The following is a 26,419-nucleotide window of genomic DNA, read 5'->3' on the forward strand; positions in this document are numbered from 1 at the left end:
AGCTCTATGAAGAAGGCAGAGATTCTTTCATTCATTGCTATATCCTTTGAGCATAAAACAGTATTTAGCACACAGAGAGCACTCAAATATGTGGAGGCACAAACACATCCAATTGTGATGGCATTTGGGGTATGCAGGGTCAACCCTATATTCTCTTCCAGCCTCAAAACACTCCATCTAGAGGAAGATGCCAGAGAAGAAGGAAAAAGAGATGATGTTTTCTATCACATAAACCCAAATGATTTCCCAACACAGAGAATACCATTCTTGATTAAAACAAGGAGATATATAGATAAAAAAAAAAAACTGCTGGGTGCTACCTTCTACCTCTTCCCATATCCTGCCTTCCCCATCCACCATCTGCCAGGACTGCTCACTGAGAGGAAATATCTAGAGGCTCCTAAAATAATGTCAAAAAGAGGAATCTTGCAACCCCCCAGGGCCCCAACTGTAACTTTTGGCTTGGCAAAGACGGGCAAGCCTCCTTCACATTCCACAGGGCCTGGTTCCCTTTCCACCTAGTACGTAGCCCCATTTCTCCTGTAGCAACCAGGTTAGGGCTCCACTCTCTCTCCCTCCACAAACTACACAAGTCTACATTTATAGCTATCTTTGTCATTTACATGTTTCTCCCATATAAAGGTTAACTCTGTCATTTGGGCTCTGGATTACATTTATTACTGCTACCTCAAAGATTTATATTCTTGACCTCACTTGCCTTCTCCAGATACCACCAGTCCTATGTTTGTCTTCTCAGTTAACTTCTCAAAACTGTTGTCTAATATCTTTTCTCTAATTACTTACTTCCAGGTTCTCCTTAATCAATTTGTTCTGACTCGCACCCTTAGTGCTCCATTTAAACTGTTCAGCAAGGACACTGACAAATGGCATACTATCAAATCCAACAGAAATATTCCTGACCTCATCGATTTCAACCAATTAGCATCGTTCATTCAAAAAATATTTATGCACCAGCAAATGTATTCCAGGCATTGTTTGGATAGTGGAAATAGAGAATTGCTTAGGTGACAAGAAACAGAAAGCTTACATTCCGTGGGGAAAGTGGACACTGTTCATAAATAAGCAAACAATTTCAGACAGGGATATGAAGAACAAAACAAAAGGGTAAAATGATAAAAAGTGATAGGGAAGCAGTGATAGAGCTGTTTGGGAAGGTCTCTCTGAGGAGATTATATCTGAGCAGAGTTCTAAATGATAAGTAGTGAACCATGCAAATTGGAGTGAAATGCTTTCTAGACACAGGAAATAACAAGCATAACAGCCCTTATGAGCTTGGTGGGATCAAGACATAGCACAAAGGCCAGTGTGGTATAAGATGTAGCTGAAGAATGGGCAGAAGCCAGATGACTTCCATTTTGTAGGCCATGGCAATGAGTGTGGATTTAATTCTGAATGTGATGAGAAACATTAAGTGACTGGAAAGCTTGAACAGAGGAGAGATATAACTGTGTTTTTTTGTTTTGTTTTGTTGTGTGTGTGTGTGTGTGTGTGTGTGTGTGTGTGTGTGTCTGTCTGTCTCCAGTGCTGGGGATCAAACTCCAGTAGATTTATATTCATTTAAAGATCAGTCAAACTGACTCAAATAGCAGCCAGCTGGCAGATGGTTTCTAGTGGAAAGTGATTTTGGGGAAACCAAGAGTAGTTTTTCAAGGAGGGAATAATCAACCCAATCAAATAATGCCAACAGATCAGGTAGGATGAAGACAGAGACATGAAACTATACTTTATAAGGCAGCCCTGGAGACCTTTTTGAGTGGTTTCAGTTGACTATGGCGGGGGGAAAATCTAAATGGAGTGAAACAAAGATAGAGGATGGAGACAATTGCTCCTTTTATGAAGACTTTTAGGGATGCAGAGAAAAGCAGCAGCAGTTAGAGGGAGATATGGGGTAAAGTTTCTTCCCCCTAAGAGATAGGAGATATCATACTTTGCTTCTTCTTTCTTTCTTTTCTCTTTTCTTTTAGTACTGGGGATTAAACCCAGTAGTGTTTTACCCCTGAGCTACATTCCTAGTCCAGAGTCTCACTAACTTCTCCCAGCTGGCCTCAAACTTTTGATTATCCTGTCTCGGCTTCCTGAGTCACTGGGATTATAAGCACATGCCACCACGCCTGGACCATGCTTCTCTGTTGATGCAATTTTCAAACATATTGTGGCTATCATCTTCAAATGAGCATTCATACTGGTTGACCACTGCCTCTTTCCATGACAGCGCACTTCCCATATTCTTTCTCTCTTGATTGTTCCCTGTTTCCTTTGCTAGTTGTTGTTCTTCTAACACCAGCTTTCTCACCATGAGAACTTCTCAGGGCCCTGTCCTTGGCACTCTTCTTTACACTCTATCTAGCTGATCTAATCAGGCAGATGGATATATTAGCAATTCCCACATCTGTATTGCTTGACCTGACTTCTCTTCTGAGCCTCAGGCTTTCAACTGCCCATATCTGCCACCTCCACTGTAAATTTCATAGGCATCACAAACTTTCTGCATCTACACTTTTCCCTTCCCATTCAGTGGCTAGCACTTCCACCCTCCCTACTGTTCAAACAATACGGAAATCCCCTTGATTTCTTTCTCATGCTTATCGTCTATATCCAATCCAACTGCAAGTAATACTTTACAGCTAGATCAATATCTCAAATCTGTCCACCTTTTTGCCATTCTCTCTTGCCACCATCCACTGTGGTCCCAACTTCCATCCTCTCTTGCCTGGCTCACCACAGTAAGTTCTGACCCCTGCCAATCCATTCTCAAAAAAGTCAGAAAGCAAATTGAAACATGTTGTTCCCTTTCAATGACTTCCTGGGCCTAGAATAAAGTCTTGTTTATTATTCTGGCCTATAACAACCTCCCTAACTTACCCCTACCTATTCTATCTCCTGCTACTCTTTGCTTCACTAAAACTTAGCCCCTTGCATATGTAGAGAATGCCCAGTTTATCCACCCTTATAACTCTGACCATATTATTCCTCTGCTTCACATGGCCCCCCTTCAATCTTTGCCTAACTTCTATTCAATCAGTTCTTATTTTAAGTGCTCCTTTCCCAGAGAGGTCTTCTCTGACTGCCTCATACTAAATTTATCATCTATAAAGTCATTCTGAAGATTAAATCAGATCATCTATATGAAGTTTTTGGCACAGTTACTAAATAGTACACATTATTAATTTGGTCAGTGTTATTGGCTTTTATTTTTGTACTATTCTCATACAGCACCCTTACTTCCCTTGGTAATATCTCTCCACCTTGGTAATTACGTATCTATTTGACTGTAGCTTATCAACTGAGTGTCCCTCCTTTATGCCACAAACTTCACAAGGGCAAGGATTATATATCTGTGTTTATTCTCATTGAACAATACCTTAAACCTACCACAGGATCTCACACATAGTGGGAACTAACACTACTGAGTTATGTTGAATGAATGAATACAAGAACTAATGATTTATCACTAAATATGCCTTTGTTAAATTCCAAGCACAAAGGGCAGTATACCAAGAATTATAAGAAGGTAACCAAAAACATCTAGCTAATATGAAGGGAAAAGACTGGACTTGGCATCCTGAAGCCTGCACACTAGCAGACAGTGTCAGTCTGACTTCACAGGTTCAGGCAGGTCTTTAGAACAGCAGTCAGCAAACTACTGCCCAAATCTAGTCCACCACCTATTCTCATGACCACAGTTTTATTGGACACAGTCATGTTCATTCATTATGTACCGTGCATGGCTGCTTTTGCACTACAGAATTAGAGATGAGTTGATGTGATGGAGAATGAATGGTTGCAAACTGAAACTATTTATTGTCTGGCTGGCACTTGATAGAAAAAGTTTGTCAAGTTTGTCAACCCCTGATCTAGAACTTTGTTAACTCCTCTCACACAGTTCTACTTTGAATATCATCTTTTCAGAGTAAATCCTTCTCTAAGTACTACCTTTGACAAAATTAATTGCCCTCTTCTTGTACTTCAGTAACACTATGTACCTATTCGGCTACAACATTTATCACATTGGCTTAAGGTCATGGATTATATGTCCATTAAATAATAAACTTCTTGAGGACACGATTCAAGACCACCTCCAGATATCCCTATATTCACAATTTATTCTTTAGGGCTGAAGATATAGAACAGTGGGAGAGAGCCTGCCTAGCATGTGTGAGGTCCTGGGTTTGAGTCCCAGCACTGGGGGGAAAAAACTCATTTAGTAAATATGGAGTGAATAACTGTTTTAGATGAGCCTTGAGGATTCAGCGGTGAACTAATGAAAGTTTTTTGCTCTTATGAAGCTTATTTTCTAGTGCGAAACACAGAATAATAGATAAGGAAATGTATATTACAGGTAGTCATACATGCTATGAAGAAAAAATAAGGTAGTCTAAAAGAAGGAATGAGGTGGTCAGGAAAAACCACAAATGAGTGAGTGAATGGAACAGTGGGCAGTTTCTAGTGAAAAGTGGTGTTAGGGAAACCAAGAGCAGTTTTTCAAGGAAGGAGTAATCAAGCCAATCAAATATTGCCAACAGATAAGGTAGATTGGCATTCTTCCTTATCTATTGTTTATGACTACATATGTTATCTGTCGGCAACCTACCAGGCATATTGTTTATGACTACTAAGAGAACTGACAATTACAAGCAATATGGAAATAAGGGAGGCACCTAGCTAATTTAGAAATCACTACACATATATTGCTGGCACACAGCAGAGCTCAATTCCATATTGTAAAATTCTTACATATCATTTTTATAAACCTATTTTACAGATGAGGAAACTGAGCTGAGAAATTATATAACTTGCTCAGGATTATACAGCTGCAAATCTAAAGCAAGAAAACAAATTTACACTATTTTCTAGACTCTTGATAAATTATAGGATCAAGAGCACTTTAATTCTTTCAAGCTTACAGGCCAGAACAGTTCACCCTCATTAAAAGTCACATTTTATTAGAATTGTTCTCATGTTTCTGTTATGATTAGAAGACAAAACAGAGAGCACAGATGTCCCCAGACTGCTGTGAGGGAAGGAGACTCAGCTCAATTAAGGGAATCAGAGAAAACTTAGTTCCCTGTGCTTGGAGATAGCCTCAGAGTCAAGTCACGCTCCTATGGTCCCTGCAAGACCAAACAGATTCATCACTTATGTTCAGGACTGTCCTGGACTTGGTAATCCAAAGAGATGGACCTGCACAATGCAGGCTGGTACAGCCAAGGTCTATTCCATCCTGCCCAATAACTTTGTTCTCAATTCCCATTCTAACAAAGTTTCACTCTCTAGACTCAGGCCAGGGGTGCAAGCATTTCAAAACACAAACAAGGCATTGTGAGACAACAAATGCCTCTTTTTCAATAAAATCAAAGGGTCATATTACTCTAACAGCTCACATGTAGATAAGTGAATTATATAAGTTCTTAAAATATACTTTGGTCAACTACAAACAAACAGTGAAATCACACTCCCATACCCCTAGTCCCTAAAGCTCATTTATTTATCTTGTGTTCACATTTTTTAGAATTATTTATTGAGTCTCAAAGGTGTAATATTGTTTCAAGTACCATTCAGAAACCTTGATATCCATTGTTCATCTGTCTTCCCTAAGGCCTCTGGAAAATCTTTCTAGAACAAAACTGATCATGTCACTTCCTCTCTCCCTACCACCTACAGGAGATACTCTTGACCCCTGAGCTCCATGTACCATCAGGCCAATTCTGTTGAGGCCACCTCTGACCACTCTTTACCTTGTGTACATCAACTCTGCAGAATTCCTCAAACACATGATTTGCTCTTTCGTGTCGCCTGCTTTTGCCCTACCTGGTATATCATTTTCCCCATTACTGTTTTAAACTGCTCAAAGCTCATCTCTGTGCCTCCTTCCCATTTCCCAGGTATAAAGACTCTTCTGAGTTCTCTGAGTACTCTGTGTAGGACATCCAATAGCATGTAATTGAATGGACTTTGATTCCAGGAGTTCACATATTTCCTCCAAGACAGAATTTGCTAGAATTCTCGGCATCTAACAGGTACTGAATGAATACTAAATGTATTATTAAAGGTGCTTAGGGAAAATCATACATGGAATTCACAAGAATAATGTTGCTTACTATGATAATCCAAGAACACATCTTTAAACAAGAATGTTAACCCCATTATGGACTCTAGCTCTTAAAAATACTGAAGGAGAAAGCCAGGGGAAGAGGATCCAGATGATATGGAATGAGAGCTGAGAAACTTTAAGGAGTCTGTGGGTTTCAGTAGAATGCTTATCCTCACTGGTTCTGGAACTTTGTAGGTCAAGGACTCTTTTATAAAAATAAAGACGGCATTATTTTCTTATTTTAAAAGGCAGCTAAGTAAATGATTTCATCTAAAATAATTTTAGAGTATATTTGTAACCAGTTTTATCTTTAAATTTTTTTTAATTGTAGATGAATATAATACCTTTATTTTATTTATTTTTCTGTGATGCTGAACCCAGTATCTCACGTGTGCTAGATGAGCACTCCACCACTGAGCCACAACCCCAGCCCCAACTTTATCTTTTATTTGATATTTAACAAATACCACTTTAAAGGTCTTCATAAGACTGCCCCCTCCTCCGCAAAAGAATCAAATTACTAAAATTAAAAAGTAGGGCAAGACAGATTTAAGCAAAATTTTGTTTAAAAGATACAAGGCAAGGGCTTGGGGTTGTGGCTCAGCGGTAGAGCGCTCGCCTAGCACATGCTAGGCGCTACGTTCAATCCTCAGCACCACATAAAAATAAACAAATATAAAAAAGGTATTGTGCCCAACTATAACTAAAAAAATATTAAACAAAAAAAATACAAGGCAGCAGGTTGCTGTGGTACACCTGTAATTCCAACTACTTGGGAGACTGAGGTGGAAGGACTGCAAAATCAAAGTCGGACTGGACAACTTAGAGAGAAGCTGTCTCAAAAAATTTAAAAGGACCAAGGTTATAGATCAGTGAATATAGCTTAGCGGTAGAGCACTTGCCTTGCATGTGTGAGGCCCTGGGTTCAATTCCCCGTACTGCAATCAATAGTAAAGGGCAGGGAACTGGCAGGGAACTGCACTTGTGGTTGTATAGTTACACAACAGGTTCCTAGTGGTTTGTGAGAATGGTTGAAATTCTCAGGTCTAATAGCAATGGTAGCAGAAAGGTGGTGGTAACATAATGATAATAATATGACAGCTAACACTAGCTGAGCAATTGTTATGTACTGATCTCAGCACTTCATATGCAATATCTCGTTTCTCACAACAACCCTGTGAAAGAGACAATGTTCCTATCCCATTTTGAAAATGGAAAAGTGAGGCACAAGGAAGTTACACATCTACTCATCCTGCTAGTAAGCAGCAGGCTTAAGACACCAACCCAGGTGGTCTGACTTCAGAGCCCATTGCTTTTAAGTACTGCACTACACAGTCTCCTCATATATTCTACTATTTGTGCATTTTCCAGCTTCAATACATATGTCAAAATCAATAGCATTTTCTTAGATGGGAAAATCTTTATTTGCAAGTGGCATCCCTATCTTGTTCAGACTTCACAGGAACTATAATGGATAGCAAAATCTCCTTCAAGACCAAAGAACCTACTCCCCCAGCTGCTGGGAGGGTTAGTGGCTAATAGCTTTGAGCCATGTCTATTCCCAGGAACTGTACTTGGCCTAAGAGAGCCTGGCCCAGGGGATTCCAGCTCCAGTTTCCTATGTGATTGGCCTTAGTTCTGATCACATGATGTCTCATTTCCTTCATCTATCCAATACTTCTGCCTTCCCTCTCAGGTGCTATAAGAAGAAAATACTTTCCCAGTAAACGTGTTACATGCAAATCTCTATCCCAGTTTATAACTAATAATTGAGCTATAAAACCAGTGAAGGCCAAGTAACAATTGGAAAACATAGTCATTATGACCAATGACTTCAGTGCTAAGGAGTTACTTGGTAGACAATGCCAGACTAATTTCAATGCATTACTACATATTACATAAATTATCCAAACTGACACCAATAAAAATGCTTGAATAAAGGAAGCTAGTTCCAAAAGGACAATGTATAATGGCATTTAAATGAGGCATGTAGAATAGACAAATTCATGAAGTACAATAATGGTTTCCAGGGGCTGCAAGGAGGAGGAAAAGGAAGTTATTGTTTCATTTGAGATGATAAAGAAAAGTTCTGGAGATGCATGGTTCACAATGATATAAATGTACCTAATGCCACTGCACACTTAAAAATGATTAAAAGGTCAGTTTTATGTTAGATATATTTTACATAATTTTTCTTTTCTTTTTTTTTGGTGGTGCTAATAGTAGAAAATAGTAAAATATTCTTGTATTAAGAAAAAATAATTAGAAAGTAACGAAGTAAGAAATGAACAAAGTAGATTATGAGATTAATATGAAAACAAGCGAAAGTAAACAAAAAACACAGACACAGAGGTACAAGGTTACCAGACTGAACAGAGGAAACACTGAAGAATACACTGTGTAAAAGGGACAACAGATACAAGGTGAGTAGCTCACCTCTTCTGTCCTTCGAGTCAGAATTACCTGTGTAATAAGTGACAAATAAAAACATTCACTCAGGTTAAAGAAAAACATTACTAATCAATTTAAGGTAAAAACAAAACAAGCTCCAGGAATATAGATAGATACTCTTTCTCCAGGTACAATGTTGGCCTAGAAGAAGGTATCCTCCAACAACTGAGACAAAATTGTCCAGATCCACTAAACTTTAGTCAGCAGCCTGGCCTTCTTTTTGAGTACACAAATAATGTAACATCAATATTCATAAAAAGTATAAGAATGCAAGAAGAAATACAAATTACAGAACTTTATATTTCAGGAGTTCATATCTTTTGGATCATTAAAACTCAAAAGGACAAAATGAAGGAAGGATATAAGACCTAAAAAATGATAAGAGGTAATAAAACCTAACTGGTATATACCCAATTCTATATAATTACAGAGAAAATCTTTTCAAAGACCTGTAGAACATCTATAAGTTCTTACAAATTCCCAGGAATAAAAAACAGTATAATATTCTTTTATCACCATACAATAGAAATAAAAATTAACAAAGTAAATTTGATTAAAAATCAAAATCCACATCAAAATAAAAAAATATCTAAAAATAACAATAATAAAATAGAGATATAGCTTAGTGGTAGAGAACTTGCCTAATACATGCAAAGCCCTGGATTTGGTCCCCAGCACAGCAAAACCAAGCAAAACACAATGATGAAAACACCTCTTCTTGCCGTTGGTACAGACCTCTTATTTTTTAGCTGAGCACAAAGTTGTCCAGCTAGAGACTATATTTCTAAGACTCCTTTGTGCCAGAGTCATGTGATAAATTCCAGCTAATGGGATGTGAGCAAAAGCAATGTGGTAATTTCCAGGTCACATCTTTTGGAAAAGAAATTGTTTATCTCCATTCCCTCTGTTCTCAGAACCTAGAACTAAGGTCCAATGATGAGAGCAGATAATCAAGCAGATAAACGCAATATTGTTGGGATGAAGGAAAAAAAAAAAAAAAAAGCAAAGAGACTCGGACCCTGATAAGGCAAAGCACTCTGCCCACCTCTGGGGAGAGAAAGATACCGTGGTCTTACTTCAGTCACTTGTTTTTGGTGTACCTTTGCTAGAGCAGCTCATATTGAATCCTGATTAACACGACTAAGTACAGGAATACCTATGGAGTATGTATGTCTAAAATGGTGCTTGTACAAAATTCACAACATTAAATATGTTAATTAACACAAAGAATGATAATAATTAAGCATTCAAGATAGCAGTCTGCACAAAATAAATTTAAAGAAGGCAAAAAGAACAGGAATTTAAAAATATCAGTGAAATTAAAACTGAAAAATGAGAGAATAAATAGAAGGTTCTCTGGAAGAAAAAAAGCAAAGAACCATGAACTCAAACAAGAAAAAAAAAGAATATTAAAAAATATGCAAAGAGAACTATTCATAGCTATGCAGGATATTAAACAATTTTAAGAAACAACTTTTCCTCAAATTCATTCAAATAAACTTTGTGAGTTGAATGGCTGGTTTCCTATGTAAATTTTCAGATTCTTTTCATGAAACAAAACACTGATGAATTAAAACTTATCAAAAAACCACAGATCAAGTTCATTTAGAAGTTACTTGCCAGTACCAATGGGAAAAATCCTATATAAAATAATATCAAACAGATTGCAACAGTTTGTTACGAAAATGATACATTACCAAGGTGAGTTTTGCAGTAATGTAGACAGTTTAGAATTTTAAAAATCTATTAATATAATCTACCATAGCAATAGAACAAAAAAGAAAACAGATCTTGCTGACACCAAACAAGCAACTGGCAAAATTTAATGGCTATACATAAATCTTCATTAAAACTGGAATAGCCACGGGCTGGGATCAGCGGTAGAGTGCTTGCCTGGCATGTGCGAGGCCCTGGGTTCAATCCTCAACACTATATAAAAATAAATAAAATAAAAGTATTGTGTCCAACTACAACTAAAAAATAAATATTAAAAAAAAAAAAACCTGGAATAGCAGGAACAGTGGTTCATGCCTGTTATCCAGCTACTAAGGAGATCATCCCAAAATAAAAAATAAAAAGGGCTTGGATAGCTGTGTTATAGTGCCTCTGGTTCAATCTTTAGTGGTGAAAAAAAAATCTACAGAAAACACAATGAATGTCCCCAAACACTCAAGTCCATATGGGAAACTGAATATCCATCTCACATATAATAAAGGTGACATTTCAAATCAAATTTTTTCAGGATAATTCTGGATTTTTAAAAATTACTCATCACTTCATAATTGGGAACAAAAATAGATTATTCATTAAGGGGCACTGGGATAACTGATTAGCCATTTGGGGGAAAATACATCTACAGCTCACAATTAATATCAGAATAAATTCAAGCACTCATCTGCAGGCACACATATCCACTCATCCTCCCCAGCACCCCCACCTCTGCAAAGAAATAAAAGAAAACAAAGAAAGAAACCATAAAAGTCCAAAAGAAAACATGAGAAGAAATTTATTTTAGAATTTTGGAGTAAGAAAGGCCTTCTTAAATATGGCCCATTACCTAGAGAACATTTAGTTAAACAAACTCATATTCATATTTTAAAAATTAAAAATTCCTAATGCTATCTTCTGCAATACAGAAAAGCTAAAAGATTAAGGTATGTGTGGGTGACATGTGCCTGCAGTCCCAGGTACTTGAGAAGCTTGAAATAGGAGGATCACTTGAACCAAAGGAGTTCTAAGACCAGCTTGGGAAATATAGTGAGACCTCACATTAAAAAAAAAACAACAACAAAAAAAACTTCACTGTAGGAACAGAAATCATTTCCCAAATTTTTAAAGAATGCTTTTGAGTTAAAAAAAACCTGACATCCTAATAAGAAAAATGGTTGAAGAATATCAACAAAGAATGCTCAGATAAAAAAAGTACAAATGGTCTTTTACAATATGGAAAGGGGGGTTGGGGGTGTCATTCAGTGGTAGAGTGTTTGCCTAGTATGTGCAAGGTACTAGGTTTGATGCCCAGTACTATAATATTAATAACAATAATAAAAATTTTAAAAGGGGAAAGGTCCTCAATTTTATTCAGAGGAATGCAAATTAAAGTTACACTGAGAAATAATTTTATCTACCAACTTGGCAGAAATCCAGAAGTTTGATAATTCACTGTATTGAAGAGTGTAGAAAGACAGGTACTTTGATATAATACTATTAGGAAGACATTTCCTAGTAAAGAAAAGTTGGCAATATTCATCAATTTATAAAATGCACACTTAAATAAAACTTATCCTACTAATATGCTCATACATGTTTGAAATGACAAGCTGTATTGTTGAAAAGAATGCTCTGAAAACAACCTGAATGTCTTATTCATAGGAAAACTGAATAAATATATTAAGATATAACCACATTACCAGTTCTTTACTAAAATATAGAATAAGTTGCCTGGGAGTATAGATCAGTGGTAGAGGGTGTGTCTAACATGTTTTAGGCCCTGGGTTTGATCCCCTGCAATACTGTTTAAAAAATACACACACACACACACACACACACACAAAAAAAAAAAAAAAAAAACCCAAGTAGATAAGCTAACTGAAAAAAATCAATATGCAGAAATGAATATGATATATTGTTTTTGTTACATATGGAATAAAAAGGGAATATATGTATGTGCCTTTGCTTTCTTTTCTTTTCCTTTTCTTTTGAGGTATTGGGGATTGAACTCCGGGTCTTAACCTGTATAAGCAAGCACTTTACTAATGAGCTACATATTTTATTTTGAGACAGGGTCTCATTAAGTTAACCCAGATTGACTGCCAACTTGTGATCCTTCTTGCCTCAAATTCCTAAGTAGCTGGGATTACAAGTATGGGCTACTGTCCCTAGCTGCTAATTTTCAAAAGGAAAAAAAAAAGAGACTCAAAGGAAAGGTCAATAGGAAAGAAAAATTAAAAAGATTAAGGAATAAATCCCAGAATAATCCAATAAATAATAGAGTAGTTTTAGGAAAAATTTGAAGAAAGAATAAAGTTTTTAAACACACAAAAAAATTTCAGAATAGAAGGACCAAGGCTTCAGAGGGCCTATAAAGTAATAAAATTATGAATGAAAAAGACCCACATCATAATAAAACTTGATGAAATTTCAGGAAACTGATGATAGCACCAGGAAGAATTAGGAATCAGAACAGCAACAGAATCCTTCAAGCTTGGTAAATTAGAAGTCAGGGCAGCACTTCAAAAATGCCAGGGGAAAATTACTTTCTCAAATTCCATACACAGCCCTAAAGAAAGCTATAGACATGTCAGGTCTCATGTAGTTTACCTCCAATGGACTCCTTTCTCAAGAAGAATGTGTTTTACCAAATGATAGATGAAAGAAAACAATATGGAAGACAGGAAGAGCAAGGGGAATTCCCAGATTGACAGAGAATAAAAATTCTAGGCTGATATTTGTGTACAGCCCTAGAGATAACAAGCCTAGACTGGAATAAGACAATGGAGACCTCAGAGGGAATTGCTATAGGTTTAAAAAAAAAAAAAAAAAGAAATATCAGATTATCTAATAGGCCTGCCTTTGTAAAAACTGTACTCCAGGGCTCTGGAAAATGTGGGAATTGGCCAGCAATAACTAAAAAAGAAAACTAAACAAAAAGTCATGCAATTACCAAATTCAGAAAAAAAAAAAGCACACAAAGAAAAATAATTAAATGGTTACTTATAGTTTGGTAATAAACAATATTCCAAGTCATAAAGACTTAAAATGTCAAATACTAATTAAGCAAATATAGTGAGTATTATGGGAATACTGGTAAGATGACGAATAGGATGTGGGGTTTAAGACCATGAAATACTCATGTACCCATACAGTTTCCTTGTTTTACTTATCTCCAATAAAAGTCATTAGTGATACGTAACTCAGTCTCCTCTGACATGAAATGTGTTAAATATACAATGGCTGGATTCTTAGCTACAATAAAATTCAGGCCTATATCAGTGTATGAAAGATGTCGGAAAGCCCACAAAAGTGAGAAATATGCTTAATTTCCTACTTATAAGCATTGATATCTAAAGCAAATCATTTATGCTTTCTATATAATCTTAAATTAAGCATGTATCAAAAGAAGCTAATTATCCATGTCTCCTCATAAAACTGTCAAATGAAGGACATACAAAATAGAACATGAGTCATGAAATTAGTTAGGCCTGAGTACAGTCTCACCTCATCCATTTACTCCTTCAGCTTGTACAAGTTATTGTATGTTTCCTCCCTAAACAATTACCATAACCCACAGCAAGAAATACATTTTACACTGTCATTCAGTAGACATATCTACACTGTGCTTGTGTATAACAAAAGTTTCACAAAATTATACGCATAAGATTAAAAAAAAAAACAGAAATAGAATAGAACCATTCACTAAAACGAACAAACAGCAGTGGTGGACCATTAAACTGATTTCATGAATGGGTCATAAACTGCACATTAAAAAATACTCCATAGGGCTGGGGATGTAGCTCAAGCAGTAGCGCACTCGCCTGGCAAAATAAAAAATAAAATAAAGATGTTGTGTCGGCCGAAAACTGAAAAATAAATATTAAAAAAAAATTCTCTCTCTTTAAAAAAAATACTCTGTAAATTACAGTTTCATCATTAGAAAACTCTTTCACCTATAAAATATAAAACTTCCTTAATCAGATTATTCCATAAAATTCTTATATGTTAGGCATTGTAATAACTTATAAAGTATAATTAAAGCCCAAAGCAAATAACAGACCTTATTTGTTTGCAGCTGTCTATCAAGGACAGTGGAATGCCATTACATTCATTTATTTTATTAGTAACTATCAGAGCAATAATTGTAACTAATAACAGCTAAAACTTCAAAAGAATGCTTATCATGTACAGGCACCATAATATGTAATTTACCCGTATTAATCTGCTTAATCAGAACAGATTCTCTGTGAGGTAAAAACTATTACTATCATTCACACCTATTTTATAGATGAAGAAATTGAAGTACAGGATTAAGTAAATTTGCCAATGGTCACAAAAGGAGCTTCTGTCAGAGTTGGGATACAAACAGGTAAAATGGCTCTATGCTCTTAACTGCAAATGCTACACTGCCTTTATTGCAGAAAAAAATGAGATTAACATAAGCAGATATTAGGTCTGGGCTTTGAAGTCTAGATGAAAGATGTCATCTGGAATAACCAAATGAGATGTGATTTTGCAAGTACTTTCTGAATGCTCTCCCCCATGCACCAGACATGAGTCCACCCAGGGGAATTCATATAACAGGGAAGAAATTTGAGCTAAAAGGATGGAATCATAGAAGAGGCAACAGTGATTTTGCTAGAAAAAGGAATGACAGTAATATGGCAATCAGCAAACAACTATTTATTCTTCACAGAAGCTCTTTCAGGGATCCTCTAATCATCGAGGAACCCGAGGTTCAAAGTCAGAAACTTGACCTATTCCACCTGGTCTCAGACACAGGGCTCTAATTCTATCTCAGGGACCACTTCTGCTTTAATCCACTGGTGCTGATTCAAGGAGAAAGGGGACTAGGCCAAGGTCCTAAATAATTGTCACTGCAATGTAACAGCTTCCCTCAGCCCTTTCTAATTCCATGCCTTGACACTGGTCTTCCATTCTGCAGCTAATTGTTATGGGACAGTCATTTTCATTTTCTTTCTCATGTTCTCCATGATTCTCTCCTTTTCAAAGCTAATCATTACTCAGTCTCTTTCATCTTCAGTCTCTTGCATCATCAATTAGTTCCCCTCTTTTGCTTGTATTTACAACCTTTTTCTTCCCTTTAAACACACTTAGGCCTCCCCAATCTAAGTAGGATATCACCTAGCAAAAAGATATCCTCTAGAATCTTCCTTCCACTCTATCTATCTATCTATCCTCTAGAATCTTCCTTCCACTTCTTTCTATCTATCTATCTGTCTGTCTGTCTATCTATCTATTTATTGGGACTGGGGATTGAACCCACAGGTACTTAACCACTGTGGCATATTCCCAGCCCTTTTTTATATGTTATTTTGAGACAGGGGCTCACTATATTGCTAAGTTGCTAAGGCTGGCTTTGAACTTGTAATACTTCTGCCTCAGAGTCCTTGCACCACAGCAAGGACTTCCTTCCTCTTAACTCTATGCTCACCAGATACTCTTAAGAAGTTCTTACATCAAAATAATAATAATAATAATTAATTAATTAAAATATAAAGAAGAATAAAAATAAAAAGAATTCTTTACACCTAGGTTTTCCTTGGGCAATTTTACTTATTTCAAGAAACTTTACAGCTAGACAAAACAAAGATGATAAAAGGGTGAATACACTCAAAGAGTGAAAGAAGGAGCAAAAACCATCTCTGGTACCTGAAGGAGGGAAGGTTTCTGGAGTGGTTGCTGCAGTACTGGAATTCCCTTCCCAGGGTTCTGTTCTGGCATCTGTAAATTGGTGATCTGGAAGCCATGTTGCATTTGGTGAAATGGTAGTGCCTACAGAATCGGTGCTTACATATTGTGTGGTCCCATTGTCAGAGTATGAAGAATTGACAGTGGTTATGTAGGTAGGTCCCAAAGTTATATTTGGGCTGAGTGTTGGTGCCACAGAAAGAGAAGTTACTGATGAGGTTGGATTTGAAGTTCTGTTCTGTTCTTTGACTGATTCTGCTGTTGATGCTTTAATTGATCTTGTAATTTCCAAGGAAGGTGAAACTACAAGCAGCAAAACATAAGAAAACATTACACAAAGAATGCGAGACTCAAAAGTTATAATATAAGGCAGTAAACCTTAATAAACTCATCAAATATCTGGAGATCAGACAAAGGCCAGACACACACAGATAGACAGACAGACACACACACATTTTTATGTTAAGTGAATCATTCCTCCAAAGGGCTACCTATGGGAGAAATAAATGAAATTCTTCACTCAGTTAAACTTTTTTTTTCCCCCAGGAAAGATCACATTTCTGATATGTTTAAAATAGCAACATGTAGAACAATGTTAAGCATTCAACACAATTCAGAGATTTCCAACGTATTTATTTTACTAACATTTTTAAAGAAAAGTTTAAAATTATATCAACTAGGTCTTCAAATCTGGGTCATTATATGTGAAAGTAAAATTCTGTATCAAATATCAGTTTTCTCAAATGACAATTTACCTGTGGTAGCATTGCTGGCACTGACGTGTATCAGTCCACTGCCAAACAGAACAAGAAGAAACCAGGAATCCATGCTGACCTGAAAAATGGGAAGTCATGTCAGATGAGGCCCTATATTATTATAACTATGTCCAAATTTTTCAAAATACAAGTATTTGGGGCAGCATCCTCCTAGCTGTTAAAATATGTTTACAGGGCCAATGATCTTTATGAAGTAACATTTCTTCAGGAGTTCAACTATTAATTGAATCTTTATACATACAGAAGTCAGTCTAAATCAGAACACATTTTTAAAGGCAACTCGACTGCACTTTAGAATCACCTGAAAAACTGTTTAAAATCCCCAAGCCAGAATGTACCTCTGTGGGTCAGAGCTAGGTAGCAGTCCTTTTCGAAAGCTGATGACTATCTTTATAGTCCAGAGAAGTATCAAGAATGTAGTTTGAATGCATTAATGTACTACTCTTTGAAGTAGACATTATACAACTACTATCAAACTATCCTACCTCAAACCGCATAAGACAGCAGCATATTCCCACCAGTAATAGTGATTCATTCATCCATTCAGATTTCTTTGCCCTAATACTGGGCTAGAAATTAGAGGAACAATAGGAAAGCAATTTGCTTATGAACTCCACTTCATAAGACGTCCAATCTAGAAGTAATTCAATATTGTACTCACTCTTCAAGGGAAAGAGTATATGCTTTCTTAAGGTGCACCTGAAAAACTCAGGGGGGAAGGGCAGAAGTGAGAAAAGACTGAGATGTAGAAGGTTCATATACATCCTGTAAGTTTGCCATAGTTAGTATGGCAATGCCAAGCAGGGAAATGGGTTCAGACAATGGTCTTCACCAGGTGCAGCCACACAAAATTTTGACCACTTCTTCATTCTTTGTGGGTTATGATTATTAAATCAGTGATATCTGTATAACACTGAAAGATCTGGACAGCAAACAAACGAAACAAACGTTGATCTCTAATAAAAACCAGTTCAATTCCTAACCTTGCTATATTTTAAAATTGGCAATGCACATAATTTTTTCCACGAGGATCAGGAAAATTGGAAGGATGACTATTATATACCCATCAAATCTATTATTGATAAATCAACAGGAAGTTGGGAAAAATAAATATGTTATTGAGGGGAAGGAGTTAGGGCATCACCTTATTCCATACCAAAATAAGTTCCAGCTGGGTTAAAGAATTAAATGCTTGCCAGGTACAGTTACACATGCATATAATCCCAGCAGCTCAAGAGGCTGAAGCTCTAAGCCACTCAGACCCTGTCTCAAAAACAAAATAAAAGGGATTGGGGATGTGGCTCAATGGTTAAGCACCCTGGGTCCAATCCCTGTTACAAACAAACAAATAAAATCAAATAGTTAAAAGTCACACTTAAAACGAAGATAAATAAATATTATGTGAGCTCAGGATGAGAAGTTTCTAAGCATAAAGACAATGCAAGAAATTGTGAAGGTAACAATGGAATAAAAAATAAGTAAAAGGGCTGGGTGGTGGCGCAGTGGCAGAGCACTTGCCTCACATGCGTGAGGCCTTGGGTTCCATTCTCAGCATCATATAAAAATAAAGAAATAAAAATAAAGGGGACCATATCTAACTTTAAAATAAATAAATGGCCTCTAAAGTTTATATGGAGAGGCAAAAGACTCAAGAAAGACAACTCAAAATTGAAGTAGAAGAAACAGTCAAAACTGAAACTACCCGATATCAAGACTTACTACAAAACTACAGTGATTAAGACAGTGCAATGCTGGCAAAAGAAATGCACAAATAAATCAACATAACAGAACAGGACAGACCAGAAATAAACCAACATAAATTTGAAAAAAAGAGTAAAGGTAATACAATGGAGCAAAAATAATCCTTTCACCAAATGGTGCTGGAACAACTCACCTACAATCTACCTACAAAAAATTCTAGATCAGGGCTGGGGATGTGGCTGAAGCGGTAGCACGCTCGCCTGGCATGCGTGCGGCCCGGGTTCGATCCCCAGCACCACATACCAAACAAAGATGTTGTGTCCACCGAAAACTAAAAAAAATAAATAAATAAAAAATACTTTTTAAAAAAAATTCTAGATCAAACATCACACTTTTCACAAAATGGATCATAGACCTGCATGTAAAACACTAAAGTATAAAATCCCTAGAAGATAACCTAAGAAAAAAATAACTTTATATAATTTTTCCTGTATCCTGACAATGACTTTTTAATAAAACATTAACCAAAGGCACAATTCAAAAAATAAGAAGCAAGAAATAAAAATAAGCTGGACTTCTTTAAAATAAAACTTCCACTCTGGAAAAGATGATGTCAAGAGAACTAAGCGGGCAAGCCACAGACTAGAAGAAAATATTTACAAAAGGCATGATAAAATGCTATTCTCCAAAATATACAAAGAACTCTCAAAACTCAGAAAACTACATTAAAAAAACAGACAAAAGACCTGAGTAGACACTTTTCCAAAAAAGACAGATGTATAGCAAATAAGCATGTGAAAAGATGAATATTACATATTAAGAATTGAAAAATTAAAACAAGAATGATAGATCATTATACAGAAATGATCAAAATCCAACACTGACAATATCAAATACTTGTGAGAATATAGAGCAACAGGAACTCTCATTCACCCCTGGTGGGAATGCAAAAGTAAAGTTACTCTGAAAAACAACTTGGCAATTTCTTATAAAATTAAATATACCCTTATCATATGTGACCGAGCAAGTGTGTTCCCTTGGTATTTACCCAAATGAGTTGAAAACCTTTGCCCACACAAAAACCTGAAGAGATGTTTATAGCAACTTTATTCATAATTGTCAAATCTTGGAAGTGTAATACAGCCCCTTTGAAATTAAAAGACTCAGAGTGTTTTTTCCTTCCCAACTTCCTGGTATCCGCTTTTCTGCATCTGGAGTTTGCTTGTGCTGAATGGAAACTGAGAAGCTGCTCTCTGGCCTAGGCAGGAGCATGTGCAAACCGAAGAAATTATAACAAGTTCCTGGTTAGTCCCCCCGCCCCCTGCATAGATTGTAGCCACTTCTATACTAGTGGAAACAGTTTGGTCAAATTGTAATTAAATTCATTTTTCCTTTTTACAATATTTGCTTATTTCTTATGAGGGCAGATGACCAAATGCAGTCAGCCAGGACCTAGGCAGGTTCTCTGGCTTGGCTGCCCGTAACAGAAGCAACCAAGATATAAACTGGTATGGAATATTATGCACTGTTATTATTGTGATGCCTTCTGCTTCACTTTTTTTCGCCAAGGACTGCTTTGACTATTCTGGACCTCTTATTTTTCAAAATGAATTTCATGACTGCTTTTTCTATTTCTATGAAGAATGTCATTGGAATTTTAATAAAAATTGCATGAAATCTATATAATGCTTTGGTAGTATGGCCATTTTGGCAATATTAAGGAATTAAATCTTGCAATCCTAGAACACAATATTTTCTTCATTTATTTAAGTTTTTATGTCCTTAAAATATTCTTTTTCATCCAATACATATCTTCCTGTATTTATTCTGGAGTATTTTATACTACATAACTATTGTCATTTATGGGTTTTTTTTGGGGGGGGGGGCTGAGGATTGAACTCAGGGACCCTCAACCACTGAGCCACATCCTCAGCCCTATTTTGTAATTGGATTTAGAGATGGGGTCTTACTGGGTTGCTTAGCACCTCATTTTTGCTGAGGCTGGTTTTGAACATGAGATCCTCCTATCTTAGCCTCCCCAGCTGCTGGAATTACAAGCCACGCCATGCACTGGGCAATTTAGGGATATCTTTTAAAAATAAGAAAGTCATTGGTTTTTCCTCTTCCACCATTACACATCAACTATGGGGGAAAAAAAGGTAAGGCTTGTTCATTAAAAGAAGTGCAAACCAGAAGGGTGTAAAACATTCACCACCTGCTAGTCCCATTTCCCAAAAGGGACTGCTAAATACTTCTTTCTATTGCCTTCAGAAGTTTTCTATACTACATGAGTGTATAGCCACACTTAAAATATAAACAGTATTCTATTATACATGTCTTATACAATAAATCCTAAACATACGCCATTATCAATACATAGTTATCTTTCTTGTCAATGGCTGCATAGTGTTTAATCATATGGATACACCAGTTATTTTAACTATTTGCTTTTGTTAAGTGATTTATATACAATTTCCTCTCCTGTCTTATACATCATTTTCTATTAGGCAACAATGCCCTGAGTAAAAACAGAATTTTATATTCCAGAAAAGACACAATAATGGGAGAAACCCAAGTTTATAACTGTTCATTTTTCAAAGCACACTTTGTGAACCACAAGCTTTTGGTTAATTGAGTACAGACAACTGAACAAGGAGATTTAGGGAGATGAGTCATGAAGTCTGGGCATTTCCCTAATATACTGGACACAATGGCACACACATTGTGTTCTCCTTCCTGCTCCGCCCACTCAAAAGGCCAATATATGGTCCTTTCATTACAAAAAAAGATTTCTTACTAACTTAAAATAATATTTCTACCGTATATACATTAGGTTGCTCAATTAGCAAAGTTCAACATTCAAATAACAAATAAAAGCACGATGCCATTAGTAACAATAATTTGAAAAATACTGAATGTCTAAGAACATTTCCTAAATATACTTAAAATTCAAATTCAGCATTGTAGATTTGAGATATTTTCTATGGATATATGTAGAAGCTCTCAACTCCCCAGTGGGCTCTTAAATCACTCCCAATCTCCCACTGGCTGTTAAATCATTCACACCTGCTCTCTCATCACAAAAGCCAAGTTTCTCTGAGCATTCTGTATGCCTCATTTCATTTAATCCTTATCAACTCTGTTACACTGATATTGGTGTTATTATGATTTACTGTGCTGTGTACCTGGAGGCTTCTCTCTTGAATAACAGAAAGTTTGAATGTTTAGTCCACAGACAATTGATTAAACATGCTGACATTCATTTCAGGAGTAAATTATTTGAAATATATGTCCTGTTCCCAAGATGAAGGAACCATTCATGGGCATGCCCAGTGCCTGCCTCCTTGCCCAGATACACATTCCCTCCCTGTCAATGGATGCTAAGGCCCTGAGGGCAGTGCCTTCTCACAGGAGGGCAAGGAGAGGAAAAATAAAGAAAAATGAATGCTAGTATAAGGATAATATACCCATTCCTCAAATAAGTATGGACAAGTGATTAAACTCTCAGTCAAGGAGAGAGAAACCAAAATGTGTTATGAGATCTCAATGAAGAACGTGGTTTAAAAGGGAGGAATTGAGTCTTTTTCCTTTCTTCCCTTCTGTAATCTGAAATGCAGATGTGATAATGAGAACTCTGGCAGCTATTCTAGACCTTTACATCAGAACAAGAGATAAAAGACTAGGTTCTTTGATGACACGTCAAACTGCCACACCAGCTCAGCTACCTTCATATTTTATATACCTGAGAAAGAAATGAATCAATTCCATTGTCTAAAGTATGTGACCTACCCCAATCCTGATACAACTGCTCACAAGGAGCTGTATTCAACTCCTCAGATTATGACCTATGATGCTCGTGGGATCAGAATTACCAGTGGGCCCTGCATATACTTACTCAAAGTTATAAAAAACATTATGAATTCCTCACTAATAAAGATCTGCACATTTTCCAGAGTTTAGACTTTGGTTGTGACAGTTTTCATTAAGAGTCTTGCTACTCAAAATTAAGCATTCCATATTTATTCATTATTACTGATAAAATGTGATCAAATGACATCTGTGACATTTTCTCAGATGTCATAGCAACTCTTCAATTTACATACTCTTACTTCCATTTTGCAGATAATGAATGAGAGATGGTTTCACAGTTTGTATATTGCAGAGGTAGAATTCAAACCCAAGATTACCTGGCTTTTCTTCACCTATCACTATTTGATCTTTTAAAGATTTAAAGACTAATGAAGAAATAGGTGAGTCTTCCCAACACCAACTAAAACTAATTGCGATTATTTCCTTTTTATACCTCTCTCATCAGAGGAGCAGTGATTTTTTAAAATGTCATCTGTTATCCAATATCTACATTCAAGTACTAGTCTTGATTTTTAAATAAATTTACCTCTTTGGGGGAGTTTAAACTCTTTGTGGGAAAGATACAAGCTCAACTCTCAGTCTTACTGAAGATGCCTCCAGGGTGTGAGAGAAACAAAGCAGCAGCTGGGAGCAATAAACTCTGCCCTAGAGTTGGGCAGGTTCTCTAATTTAAGGAAAAGGTGACTAGAGGGGTTCAGTAGCTTCAGTTAAGTTGTTTACTTAATCATCATTGTTTACCATTAGGAACAGAAAATATTTTCACAACTATAACCTGTGGTTGCCTGCTGTGTGCTAGGCACTGGTTATTATACTTTTTATGTACCTTTAACCCATTTAATCCTCATAACCCCATGAGCCAAGAACTATTTTTTTTCCATTTTGCAGATCATGAAACAAAAGAGCCAAGAGATTAAGGAATTTGTACAAGGACACATATTTAATAAACGTCTACTGGTATTCAAACTCAGGGCTTTTGAAACTCCAAAGTTCATATTCTTCCCTTAATGACTGACCAAATATTGGGGGGCACACAGGTAGAGTAGTTATGGACACTGTCACCAAGGAGTTTGCTAACTAGTAGTAGGCACAAATAAACTTTATTCAAATCCTGAATTTTTACCTGCATTAAAAAAAAAAAAAAAAAAAAAAAAAAACTTTAGCCAATTAACTCTAAGGTGAGGAGGGAAAACTGTATACCAGAGAAGGAATTCTCAAGGAGAGAAGATGCTAAACATGGAAGAATATGACTAGCTAGCCAAGAGAAGGGTCATAGCCTTTCAAGAGAGAGGAACTGGAAACTTGAAAAAACATCTCATTCCAGGAATACAAAGAGCTGGGTAAGGATATCAAGCAAGACTTCAATAAATTTCTGTTAAATGAATATAAAAATGACAGACATGAAAAACTGATGTCCATGAGGATGCAGGCAGGAGGTTAAATGAACACCATGAGGCGAGAAGAGGAACCTTTTCTCAATCATGATGTAGACTGAACACAATAAAAACCACTCCTCCACAAAAAAACAAACCAAACAAATAAAACAAAGTAGGGGCTGGGGATGTGGCTCAAGCGGTAGCTCGATGGCCTGGCATGCGTGCGGCCTGGGTTCGATCCTCAGCACCACATACAAACAAAGATGTTGTGTCCTCCGAAAAAACTAAAAAATAAATATTAAAATTCTCTCTTCTCTCTCCCTCCCTCCCTCTCCCTCTCTCTCCCCCTCTCTCAAAAAAAAATTAAAAATAAATAAATAAAACAAAGTAATGACTTACCACTTAACACAAAGGGGAACCACTAAAGATTTTGAGAAGTTGACTGGAACAATTTGGATTTTAAAAATAATAATTAACTGCAGAACGGAGGATCAACTGGTAATATTTGTAGTAAGGCAGGTCACTATCCAAAGCCTTCAAAATAATCTAGCCAATAAAGTAGGAGGACCTCAGAGCAAGACAGGAATTTCTACAGGAGACTTGATTATTTATGGAAGTCAAATTAAAGACTTAATGAGAAGCTGAGGTAAGGAATTCCAGGTGTCTAAACAGCAGTGCTATAAGCTGGAGGATGACTGGTTTGGGGGCATACCGTGTGGAAGATGATGAGTGTAGTTCTGAACGTGAAGAATGTGCAATACTGCAATACATGTTGTAACTGCAAGAGGTGGTGGGAGAAGGGGCAGGATAGCAGACATGCAATGACAGAGCAGCTGCCATGGAAGACAGGCAGGAAGCCAAAGTAGGGAAGAGGACAGCTGTACAAGTGACAAAGGCAGCAATGAGCAAGTCAGGCAGGAGACATCTGACAAGCAGGAGTAGGTGGGTGTTGATGAGTAGAAAACTGATACTTGCCACCAGGAGAGTGGGGTAGGAACAGCACAGTGAAGAGCTGTTACTGAGAAAAAAACAGCCTGAAAAAATGCTGAAGAGCTAAAGTTCCAGGACATCAGAACGCAGCCCTGTCCTTAGGTCTTCTCTTCAAAAAGGCGATATAATAGAAAAGTCTAAATCAAAGGATAGAGGACCCCCTGCAGCTAGTGGCCTGGAGAGCAGCTCCCTTCTGCAGATGAAATTCCACGGAAAACAAAACTGGACCGCTAAGGAAGGCTATGAATCAAGATTCTTAAGTTCTCCTGACTTTAGGTTACGCCTCAGGCAAAACTCAGTTTGGGGCCCTGGCAGAGAAGACCCTGGAGGTAGGAATGTCAGTCATTGTTAGGACAATGAACAAACATAAAATAGAGTCTGGTATACATTTATATTGCAAATTAATTAAAACATTGAACAATATGGAAAAGTATTTGTTTTTAAAGCATGCCATTAGATACATAAAACCACACACAGTATAGCTTATCTATATAAAACCTAAAAGTGAGACAAACCAGGAAAATAAGAGAGAGGAACCTTGCTACCCAATGTTAAGGTTTACTGTGCAGCTACCATAGTTAAGATAGTGTAGTCTTAACACAGAATACACATAAAGAAAAATGGGATAAAATACTGAACCATGAATAGACTCACACAAATATGCTCAAATATTTTTTTACAAAGGTGCAAAAGCAATTCAATGGACAGCCTTTTTAAAACATGTAGCCTGGAAAACTAGATATTTACATACAAAAAACTGAAGTCGGATCCTTGCCTTTAACTATATACACAAATTAACCCCAAATGGGTCAAAGACCTAAATGTAAGAACTAAAACTATAAAACTCTCATAATAAACATAGGGCAAAACTTTCATGACACTGAATTTGGCAATGATTTCTTACAACATCAAAAGCATAGGCAATAAAACAAGAGATAAATTTGGACTTCACTGTTTTAGTCAGTCATTTCGCCGCTGTGAATAAAAAACCCAACCAGACCAAAGTAAAGGAGGAAAGGTTTATTTAGGGGCTCACAGTTTCGTAGGTCTCAGCAGAGTGGCTGGCTCCATTCCTCAGGGCTCAAGGAGAGGCAGGACATCATGGTTGAAGAGTGTGGCAGAGGGAAGCTGCTCACATGATGATCAGAAAGCGGAGATAGACAATCCACTCTCCAGGCAAAAATACAGCCACGCCCTCAATGAACCACTTCCTCCAGCCACACCACACCTGCCTCCAGTTACCATTTAGTTAATCCCATCAGGGATTAACTCAGATTAGGTTAAGGCTATAACCCAATAATTTCTTCCCTCCAAACTTTCTTGCATTGTCTCAAACGTGAGATTTTGGGGACACCACATCTATACTATAACATTCATCAAAATTAAAAACTTTTGTGGGTGTTGATTCATAATGGGGCTGAGGTGGGGATGGGGTTGCAGGGAGAATGGAGGAACTTTGATTGGGCCAAGGGGAGGGAAAGAAGGGGCATGGGGGTAGGAAAGATGGTGAAATGAGATGAACATCATGACTCTAGTACATGTATGACTGCACATGTGGTTCAACTTTACATCATGTACAACCAGAGAAATGAAAAGTTGTGCTCCATTTGTGTACAATGAATTAAAAGCTTTCTGCTGTCATGTATAACTGATCAGAATAAAAAAAATTAAAAAAACTTCTGTGAATCAAAGAACACTATCAACAAATGAAAATGCAATAC

At 36.8% G+C, this 26,419-nt stretch overlaps 1 protein-coding gene across 5 annotated transcripts in view; it reads right to left on the reverse strand.

Moving 5' to 3' along the window:
• The window catches only part of Ptpra (protein tyrosine phosphatase receptor type A), a 125,339-nt gene that overhangs the window by 40,243 nt on the left and 58,677 nt on the right, over positions 1–26,419 (reverse strand). For 4 of the 5 annotated variants that reach the window (XM_026409729.2, XM_077800311.1, XM_077800312.1 and 1 more), the window contains 3 exons: positions 16,744–16,822; positions 15,950–16,291; positions 8,549–8,575 (listed from right to left, as the gene is read on the reverse strand). In XM_026409729.2, the coding sequence (XP_026265514.2) occupies positions 8,549–8,575; positions 15,950–16,291; positions 16,744–16,822 (448 nt within the window). The remainder of the gene's footprint in view (positions 1–8,548; positions 8,576–15,949; positions 16,292–16,743; positions 16,823–26,419) is intronic. The other variant, XM_026409730.2, reaches the window with a different exon arrangement.

The sequence above is a fragment of the Urocitellus parryii genome, chromosome 6 (assembly GCF_045843805.1).
Source record: "Urocitellus parryii isolate mUroPar1 chromosome 6, mUroPar1.hap1, whole genome shotgun sequence".
Taxonomy (NCBI): domain Eukaryota; kingdom Metazoa; phylum Chordata; class Mammalia; order Rodentia; family Sciuridae; genus Urocitellus; species Urocitellus parryii.